The sequence below is a fragment of the Sesamum indicum genome, linkage group LG9, assembly GCF_026168435.1.
Source record: "Sesamum indicum cultivar Baizhima isolate 11 linkage group LG9, ASM2616843v1, whole genome shotgun sequence".
NCBI classification, from domain to species: Eukaryota; Viridiplantae; Streptophyta; class Magnoliopsida; order Lamiales; family Pedaliaceae; genus Sesamum; species Sesamum indicum.
Genome location: NC_142665.1, coordinates 21,810,582 through 21,821,224, shown reverse-complemented (window position 1 = coordinate 21,821,224; position 10,643 = coordinate 21,810,582). Strand labels below are relative to the sequence as shown.

At 35.7% G+C, this 10,643-nt stretch overlaps 2 protein-coding genes across 2 annotated transcripts; both read right to left on the bottom strand.

Moving 5' to 3' along the window:
- Positions 1-288: 288 nt before the first annotated feature.
- Positions 289-2,530, bottom strand: LOC105177800 (uncharacterized). Its single transcript, XM_011101051.3, has 2 exons — positions 2,180-2,530; positions 289-1,874 (listed from the first exon to the last, which is right to left on the bottom strand). The coding sequence occupies exon 2, from the start codon at positions 1,713-1,715 to the stop codon at positions 621-623; it is 1,095 nt and encodes a 364-aa protein (XP_011099353.1). The 5' UTR covers positions 1,716-1,874; positions 2,180-2,530; the 3' UTR covers positions 289-620.
- A 5,245-nt stretch (positions 2,531-7,775) lies between these two features.
- Positions 7,776-9,862, bottom strand: LOC105177801 (scarecrow-like protein 32). The gene has a single exon (XM_011101052.3). The coding sequence runs from the start codon at positions 9,275-9,277 to the stop codon at positions 7,919-7,921; it is 1,359 nt and encodes a 452-aa protein (XP_011099354.2). The 5' UTR covers positions 9,278-9,862; the 3' UTR covers positions 7,776-7,918.
- Positions 9,863-10,643: the final 781 nt, after the last annotated feature.

The window sequence follows — 10,643 nt, the reverse complement described above, 5'->3', positions numbered from 1 at the left end:
ACATAGACTAAACAAAATATAAATATTACTGCCACACATAATTCACATTACCTCCATCAAGAGAGTTTATTTACAAAACAAGAAAAAGAATAAAAGATTTTCCCATGGAGAAATCAGAATTCAGCATCTCACAACATGAAGAATTTGATCAGAAGAAGTATATCGAACCTCATTACTTTCCAGTTTTATGTTTATTTATCTATTCATTTGTTTTTTCTTTTTTTTTGGTTGATCCGTGTGTGTTCGTTGGTAGGGAGGGCAGAAGAAGCTGTATGATAACACCACATGTACGACATAAAATAAGATTTATTAACAGATAAAAGACCAATGAGATGAACCAAATACAATATTAACTAGGATGACCTGAACTATATGAAATGGCTACATCTTACAAGTATCCATATCCCTTTATACTTTATGAGGTAAGAACTCCCAAAATAATCAGCTCTGTGACATATGTACAACCCAAGAAACCTCATCCAAAATTTTCCGCAGCTTCAGACCACGTAAGATCACATGAATTCTGTGAAAAACACTGTTAGCATATCTTCTAGTGTCACGACGAAAGTCACCACATCGAGATGCAACTCCACAGTCAGAGTCATATAACAACTAACACACTATCCATCCATACAATCTTCTGATGCACGCATCACGACCTTCTCAAGCTGTACAGGCCAATCTTCTCCAAGTATCCAGGGATTCGACTGCATCGCAACTCGAAAATCTGTCATAGACACAGACACAGACGATTTTTGTGCAGATGTTAAGGGCCTGGTTCCATTCATTACAAATGCCTGATGATGAACTTTATTTGGGAGCTTGGATTCAGACCGTGAAGCTGCTAAATCCAGACAGGGTTTGAGTAATCTCTTTATGAACACATCCAACCCATTGTTTAACAAGTTGACACAATATGTTGACGCATTTAAACTCTTCATCGCCAACTCGCGTTCCAACCTCTTCTTTAAAGAAGGAGTATCAGGAAGCTCAGCATTGTTATAGCAGGTATCCAAATTGATAACGGGCGATAATCCAGGGGCTAACACTTTCCTCATTCCTTTTGCATGGAGACTAACCCCAAGAGGAGCTGTAAGAGGGCTTCGACTATGAATTCCTGGACTTCCAGCAACTTGTTCTACCTCTTCACCCTCTTCAACAGATGTTACTTCCACAGGAGGTCGACTACCTAAAGATAATAACTCAGTAGCACTCTGCTGTTCGGGAACCTTGAGCAACGGATCTTCACCTGCCACATTACGGGGCTTTGCGTGGGGCCCAAGTGGGCTTGGTCGGTCCTTGCACTTGCGATCACGAAGGATGGGAGTCCTCCCCTTCCTCGGAGACTGAGGAAACACATCCCTGCAGAGCGTCTGAAGACTACTTTGATACCCGTTTAGGACTTTCACATTCAATGAAGATTGCCCCTTTTGATCCTTGGGTGGAGGAGACTTGGCAATAGAAGCATTCTTTATAATAGCTCGAATAAGTCCATTGTGAAGGTGGATATTCTCTCTCCCTAATAACCCTATACAGTGCTTATCAAACTCAGATTTGCTAAGTCGGACACTAAAGTATCTACTTAGAAGATTGAAATACTTCTCGGCTTTTTGATGACCAACCCTCCTTTCAATATGATGTTTCAGCTCAATAATATCAATTCGGGGGCAATGCCGATCTCCTGGCATTTTGACTCCCAAATTCATTGTTACCATCAAAAAGTGTAGAAGTAATCCAACACGTCACAACAAAAAATCAGAGCAATCCGTCTCCGAATTCTTGATACAAAAACCTTATTTCTGTCCGTTTCCATCACAAGTCAACCTCAGTGAGAATGGTCAACAGTACTTACTGATACGCAGTGGACCAAGATTCTGCAAAATTGAGCAAACCCATATGCAATCCAAACTCAGAACAACTTTACATCACTTCATATTGTCATAATCCAATTTTTTCACAAATCAAAGACAAAAGGCTCAGCACATAATCACACTTGAACAAGCCTAATCACAGCATGATTCAACACAAAACACACAAAAAAACACCAAAACAACGCCGAGAAGTAAAACATTATTCAATCCAAAGTGAAACTTCTCACTTCTCAAAAAATCCCTTTACAGAAACCCAATCAACAAACCCATCAAACTCTCAACACCAAAGGGAAAGAAAAAAAATTCACCTGATTCAATTAAAGAACTAACTCCAAACATCGGACACGAATTCCTTCTTTCTTTCAACAAATAAAACCTGGTAATTTGAGGAGAAACAATAATCGAGCTTCGAAGGTGGTGGTGTTAGAGAGAGAAAGAAGATTATGGCGTAAGCGCTGGCCTTTTGGAAGCTTCTTCTCAGGTCATAGGAAAGTCAAAGGCACGTGTGTTTTTTTAACAAGCGTGAAATAGCCAAGGAGAAAGCAAGAAGTGAGCGACTAATGGTCCTCTAAAACTTGGTTTCATGTAAAATTGGAGGGGGGTGGGGGAGTTCTGTTTGGCTTTCCAATCATTATGGCTTTCAGGCCAAAATTCTGTGAGTGATATGAAAAGTACTATCCGAGGTTGAGGTCAACATATTGCCTACTACCAAACAGGAACATGAGATAGATGGAACGTGTGGCTATGTGCCCCAAATCACACCATACCTAACTGTTACATGTCCAGGACCCAATGCCTAAGTCAATCATGCCCCCCCCCCCCCCCCCCCAAAAAAAAAAAGTACTCGACCCTCCAAGCGAAGGAGTTTAAAAAAAGTCGATTCGCCAAAATAAATTGGAAGTATATATATTCCTATATTTTAAATGAATCTTGAAGATTTTTTTTTATGAATACAATAATTGAAAAATTAAATTGTGATTTTGATGAGGAAAATTACATAATTACAAAAATATCTCCTGTTTTTAGCACTTTTATACGCCTCCTATGACTGCACCCTATGACTGCGCGGGTGGGGCCCGGTGCACAGGTGCAGCAGCGGCAGTAGCAGACGTTACAGGGGGTGACATGACCCGCTTTCATTGGAGCCACGTGTCGCACACATAGAGGGTACCGTACAAGTATAAATAGCTTCATTTATGATTATTCAAATACGTTTTCACCACTTATTTTTACCGCCAAATTTGTGATCTCACTCGATCTCGTTATCATATTTTCGACCCCACCTTTTCTAAGTTAAGCATCGGAGGGCCATCGCCGAGGGCTTCTCGGCTAGTCTTACGTTTGCTATGTTCTCAGGATCCACTATAGGTAACTCGAAAGAAGGATTCAACGATCTCAACCCAGCGATCCGATCCGAAAATCTTGATTTCGCGCGACCTACATCAGATTTGTACGTACAGATGTTTAGAAATACTGTATCAACAACGAACAAGACAACAAAAATATATAAGAAAAAACAAGAGTAATTCATCATTGACTATAATTAGTAGAAGTTTAGCAAATTAAATAATGATTCATATTTATGTTATTTGAATTTGTTTCGGATTACAATGGTAACTCTCGTTAAGCTTGGGAAGCATATAGTATGTCCGCTGAAAAGGTTTGTAAATACATAGCAATGTCCTGCAAAAATATAAATTTTTATCACTATTTATTAATACGAAGCATGTGTCACAAAAATATAGTAATTTAAATTGAAAAAATATTTTATCATATTTTTCAATTCATAAAAACTTTTAATGATATATCTAATTGTATATGTCTCTATTGATTAATTAATTAAACCTAACATCTATAAGAATTCTAATATTTTAAATGAAATAGCACCCTTATTTTTGTCAAACATTCCCCGTATCTCAACTGAAATTTGACTAACATATAAGAATTTTTGTCGATATTATTGATTATAAGTATTGTCTTAAAATAAAAATTTATGTAGTACGTAAATAGACCCTTTTGTAGTTTAATTGTAACATTAAAAAGATGAAATTCCCTAAGCATTTGGAAGCATTTTAAACATTTGAACAGTCATATGATATATTAATTAATATGTATATTTATACCTAACATTAGGGTGGTAATGGTATACTCGAATCTGGAGACTTTCTTAAAAAGGTCTAGTGGTCAGGTGTGCTCGGCCCAGAATCCCTTTTAGGTATGGATGGCCTAAGTAGACAAGCCTGGTGGATTTTTAAACATCAATGAAATAGGGCCCACGATCTCAGAATGTATCTTCTTGAGATAAATGATGTTATCTATTTATTTTTTGATTAATTATACTTGAATCTCATCTAAAAATATAAAATTATATTTTCTCTAAAAAGAAAATTCAAAGTCATACTTAAATTCTTTTTAAAAATTCATTGTTTCTATATGATCTCTTTGCATTAGGGTTCGGATAAAAATAATTAATTTAGCAAAAAATAACATATTTTTTTTAATTTTACCCATCAATTAACATTCTTATGTAATATTTTTTTATTATATTATGTTTATTTGTTTATAAGTGCAAAAATACAGATGAGAATATTAAATGAAGAGCAAAATTGAAAAGTCGTACAATTTTTCTTTACTAGTATCAGTATTTTTCCTCCAAACTTTAACGAGAGAGAGTCTGGTGATTTTAATGCTGTACTACTTCTATCACTGATGATTTTAATGTTTTATACATTCATTACTAAATTATTTATCATTTTTTTCCTAGTAAATTGAAATATGAATTAATTTGAAAGATTTTTATTTTATCAATTTTTAAAACATCAAATGAAAATTATGTTAAGTATAAAAGTGGGAGGGATAACATTTAACCGAGAGGGCCTCGTATAGGTGAAGGCCTCCCACAAGTTCCATGGAGGGCCTGATGTGGTCCGCCGGACACCACTGACGACAGGCTCTCCATCAAGTCGACAGTAGTCATGTTCAGTAAAGGGCACATGCAGGCCGTGCGCTAGCTGGCACAATTACTTGTTTAATGAGCCGCTGAAGATTCACAGGAATTCTATTATGATATCCTCTGGTTAGCTAGTCAGCACTGCACAAATTACGCACCATGATATAAGCCACGCTTGGTGCATCAAAACAGACACTGTATCGGGGTTACGGAATTACACCGACATTTGTTCTTTAATTGAAGGTTTTCTGCTATTTGCTTGGCCATATGCACGAACGGTGTTCAAATGAAGTGAACTCACTTGGATTGGATATGGGTTGCACGACGATGGCCCGATGTCTGTTATGTCAGTGACACTAAAAGGGTATTAAATGAATGAGATTGGGATATGGATGAAATATAATAAAATCGAGCCACTTTGAGGTTCCCTCTGAAATGAGGCGAGGCAATCATCCGCTCGATGCATCATACCCTTACCGAGAGTGCTAGCTAGGGAGGCTGGGAGCGCCATTTCGCAGATGAAGAGTGGAATCATTAGTGATCCAAACAAGCTAATAACATTGCTATGCATATGGTTTTTGGTATTTGGAAGATACCATGACTGCTAAAGTGATGCATTTTCTGTGTATAGAGGAATAGCATCCATTCTTTCTTCATTCATAGCTATATATACTTTGCGTATTATTCAAATTTATGATTTAAAATAGCAGCGATAAAACTGAGAGTAAAGCTAAAGTTGGGGACTAGTACGTGATTTGCTAACATATATTATGTTTCCTCTCTCTATTTTATTTATAGTTGAGCCATTTCTCAAGTTGATCAAGAAAAAATATTATGAAATTAAATTTGATCAAACAAAATCAATTACATAATAACTATATTACATTGTTATGTAATTAATTATTTTCTTCAATTATATATTAATTAAACAATAAATATATTATACTTAATATATGTTTAATTTAAATTCAATTGAGTGGATCCAAACTAAAATTTTCCATTCATGAATTGATGACGCACTTTTTTGGTACTGAACGAATCTACCAACATTCTTTAATTGGGACATTGAAAGCATGACGAATGAGGATGATGTTGGATCAAATACCCAGACAAAACCCAGAGACTGCATTATTAATTTGTCTACGAAAAGAAATGCAAAATTGAGCCAATTATGTTTCATTTAAGCGGTAATTAGGAACTTGGAAACCTCCCCCCTCCCCCCCACCCTCCGCCGCCCCAATCACAAATAGTAATCAATGTCGTTCTCTCTCTCTATATATATATATGTGTGTGCTGCAGTTAAAATATATAGTTGTTCCTTAACAATTTTATTAATATTTGACATTCACACGCTATAAATCATAATATAATTATTTATTTATTTATAATTGATGAATTTTAAAATTTACAAGTATTATTACATTTGTTTCCTGCAATATATATATATATATAAACCATGCAAGTAAAGTCAATTAAGCTTAGATTAATTTATACTATATATAAAAGTGTGAATATATCTCATGTGTTTGTTCCCATTATGAAACGACATTAGTACCTTTACTTAAAATAATAATACTTTTAACAATAAAACAAAATTAGTTATAAAAGAATAAAATTCTATCAAAAAAGATTATTTAAGAATCCTAAAACCTTATACTACTTGAACAATATAAGTATATCCAATTAAAAAAATAAAAAAGCAAATAATATTTCCACACTATTAATTTTATTAGAAAATACTTTTAAACACTCTAAAAATATTAATTTACTAGGGCACAAAAAAATTAAAATGAATAAAAATAAGAATAACACATAAAATACTAATATAAACTTTTAAAAACTATATTTACACACACGCGTGTATATATATATAAAAGAATCAATATTATGAAATTATAAATAAAAATTATCAATCTTGTTAAATTAATTTTTTTTTAAATGAGTGAGTTCTAACTAATTAATTTTTATTTTAATATATATTAATTGTGACAATTTATTTTGAAATTGTACTTTCACATACTTTTGATTTTTACCATAATATACTAAAGTAAAACAATGCTAATATGTGCATGATTGAATATTCTAAAAGAAGAAAAATAATATTTTATGATAGAAAAAATAGAATCAGAAACTGTAGATTCTATAAAGTATTTCAAAGTATATATATAATAAGCACACCAAAGGCCAAACTGATTAACATGAATTAATTTCTTACTTATATATCTTTAATTTTTAAAATAAATTGCATAAGGAACTAAAGAATAGAAAAAATATGAAAGAATCTAAAAGTTACATTTGTTTATTTTTAATGATATAATAGAAGTAAAATACCAATAATAAATAGAAGTAAAATACCAATATAATTGGAACTAATAATTCGATGATAGAAATATAATAAATTATGAGTTCAATATTTTTATAACTAATAAGCGATATATTAATCTTTAAAAATATATTTCTACACGTGAATTGTACATGATACTTTTTATTATCTTAAAATGGCTCATCCTGTGGTGTGTTTTTCTTTTTTTTTTTTTTTTGTGGTAATTAAAGGACATAAAAATGACGAATGAACATGGCATTAATCCTCTTTGAACTCGACAAAAGCGAAAACATTTGTGTTGTGGGAAATTTTAATCCAAACTAGATATGATTACATTTAAAGTAATTATATGACAAGTATAATAGATTTATTATATAATTAGTGTATAATTGAAGGAAAATTACGAATCATATAATAAGTGTATCACATTTGATATATAATAATTTTAATTTAATTAAATCTGATTTGAGTAAAAAATATAATGCCAAATAAGCTGCTCATGACATCATAAGCTATACAAGGCAACTGCGGCATATATCCCATCATGATCATCAAGTGAATTTGTGTGTTGTTCTGACGACTGTCAAAAACTAAACTATATAACATGCATATGTCTGAATCATGCACAATGAAGCCAGAAAAAGATTATTCATACACACTACATATTCTGATCATGATGGATCATCAGTACATTTGGAGACAAATAGTGAACTATGCTGAAACAGTAAACTGAATTAATAATCTGAAATTAATTAAGCTCAAGGTACCATCAAATTAAGCAGGTATCCAGGCAGTAGCAAACACTACGTTGTGTCCTTTCCAAGTAAGCACGAGATCTTCGTCTTCCTTCTTCAGCCCCCAACCAGCCGCATGCTCGTCCAGCATGTTCTTCACTTCTGTAATCGCCTCTTCACTGAAAGCAACTCCTCTGAAACTCGCATTCCTCATTCTCTGAACCCATTTGCTCTTGGGCTCAAGTCTTTCAACTCGCTGAGGCCCTTCATGTGAAATCACGTTTTCAATCTTCCAACATAAGTCGGCTTCGTACCATTGCCGCTGCTTGCTCCCCCGGGGAAGAAACGTGTCCACTGTATCATAGGGTATCCATAGATAATTGTATGCCGACCTTAATCTGTTCACTAGATTGTTTGATGTAAAATCGGCATCCTCATCCACTAACACGACTATCGTGGGATCCAGACCTCGTAATGCCTTGAGAAACATGGTGCGAAGGGATGTGCTCTCTATGGGTGAACTCGTGTTTGGGACCCCTGAAGATAGGGTTTCTTCTGGTATGTAATGAAGCATCATATGGCAGTTTATCACGAGCGCCTCACCATTTTCGACGCGTATTAACTGTTGCATTCTGAGTTGCTCAATCAATGAAGAAAACCCGTTTGAAGAACTCGAAGGAATGACCCTAAATTCCATTACGACATTGCGGGACCGAGCGAAATTAACCAATTTAGAACCTAATTCCTCGTACGACAGATCGAGCATCGGAGGGAAATCTTCCATGGCCCCGGCTACAGTGAGTTTGACCAGCGGCGGCCCCTCAAGCCTGGTAGCTATGGAATCAATAAGGGTCGGTATCTGCATGCAGTGGGTCAAGCTTAAATCGACTATATGAACCACTGAATACCCCTCCAGGGCTTCCAGCACGGCTGCATTAGCCGCCGTGAAACCAAACCTGTGCCACGGGGTCAAATCCACGAAGCTCGCGAGCTCAATGATTGAGAATTTGTGATTGTTCATGGATAAATCATTGGCGTGGACATTAGCCATGGCGGTAAACAGCTTGCAGTTTCCGCTCTTGGCGGCACGAGCGATAAGGGCCCGAAGGAAGCCGCAAGTGAGGCGCTGATTCGAATCACCGTCGGGGGGCGCGATGTTGTTAAGAACCCACAAGATTTGCTGAGCAAGAGTAGCGTCGTTGCTCTCGATGGCGTTGGCGCAGTGGACGAGCAACTGTTCCATGCAATTAGCGTCCCCAAAGTTCCCAAGAGACTTTGGTGTAGGGAAACCGGGCCACGGGCGGGCCCGATACATTTGATTTTTGCTCACTGGAAGATTTGGAAGCGGAGGAATTTTGTGCAACGGCGACGGACAATAGGTCTCAGTGAATTGCATCATGGGGTGGGTTGGGGAGAGGGGGGGGGGGGGAAGGGGTAGCGTCCGGAGTGTTTGTTACAAGTTGTAAGTTATGACAAGGAGAAAGAGTAAGTATAGGAAGAAAAGGATGAAGAAGAAAATAGAGAGAGATCAGAAGTGGAAAAAAGAGACAGAAAGGAAAGAAAGGGACTAGACTAGTAGTGGTACCTGGCCATTGGGAAACGATCCATTATTGCCCTCTCTGCTGTACTCCTTTTTGGAGAGAAGAAATGAATCAAAGAGAAATAGACTGTTCATCTTTTTCCCCTTCAACGGAGTAAAATTATTCTTCTTTCCATGCACAGAAAAGGGACTGGTGAGTGCAAATCCTGCTCTCATCCCCAAGAAAATCTTACAGTCAAGTCAGCAACCCTCATCATCTTAGCTGCTTGCAGACTTTAATTTCTCGGCAGAATATATACATATATGAACATCAGCAGCAGCAGCTGCAACAATCTATCTACGTACAGAAGCAAAACTAAGAAGAAAGTAAAATCAAATTTCAGGTAGCGGAAGAGAGAGAAGAGAGATGGGAATTGAATGGAGAAAGAGTAATATAGGAAGGAGGAAGTTGGGGTCGTATGGTGGATTTTGGTGGATTGTGAGGTGGCCGGCCAGGGAGGTTTGTCCGTATGTGGGAGTTGGATTTTGTCATGTAATACTAAAGACTGAAAGCAGTTTTGCTTTGGCTTACTCACGGGCTATACATATACATCATCATCATCATCATCATCATGCACAAATCATTTTTATTGCTCTTTATATATATATATATTTTTTACTCAAATCAGTTATTCTTGAATCAAATTAATTAAATATAAAGCTGATAGTAGAATGTCTGGTTTAGAATTTTTCCATCACACACACATATATATATATATATATATATATAAAGTAGTATCATCATTCTTTGCTAACTATATACACTCACTGTTTTTCAGTTTCCAGTCTTTTCCCTGAGTCTGTCATGAAACTGATAACTAGTCTGGTAATAATCCTTTTCTTTTCTTTTTTTGAGGTGGGGACAACAATGAAATACTAATTCATCATAGCTTTATGATAGGTAGGTAGGATTCATAGGTTGTCATGTCTGAATGTGGAGGATGGTGAAAATATGCTTTTTGTGTTTTTCTTTTTTTTGGTTGTTTTAGAAAGTTAATTAAGTAATTAATATTTCTTCAGAAAAATAAATAGAATTAAAGTTTGAAAATGGAGATGCATGTTAGGTTATCGCAGTCAAGGGGCCCTCAGAGGAGTGAAGGCGCAGCCAAAGATTTGTGCATGCGTAAATAAAACAAAGGGAGGGTCATTTTCCAAGCCTATAACGATAGGAGATGAGGCTGTTTCA

Bases quoted from the DNA above. Each gene is read 5' to 3' on its own strand.
- LOC105177800 (XM_011101051.3), bottom strand. From the start codon at position 1,715: ATGGTAACAATGAATTTGGGAGTCAAAATGCCAGGAGATCGGCATTGC.
- LOC105177801 (XM_011101052.3), bottom strand. From the start codon at position 9,277: ATGATGCAATTCACTGAGACCTATTGTCCGTCGCCGTTGCACAAAATT.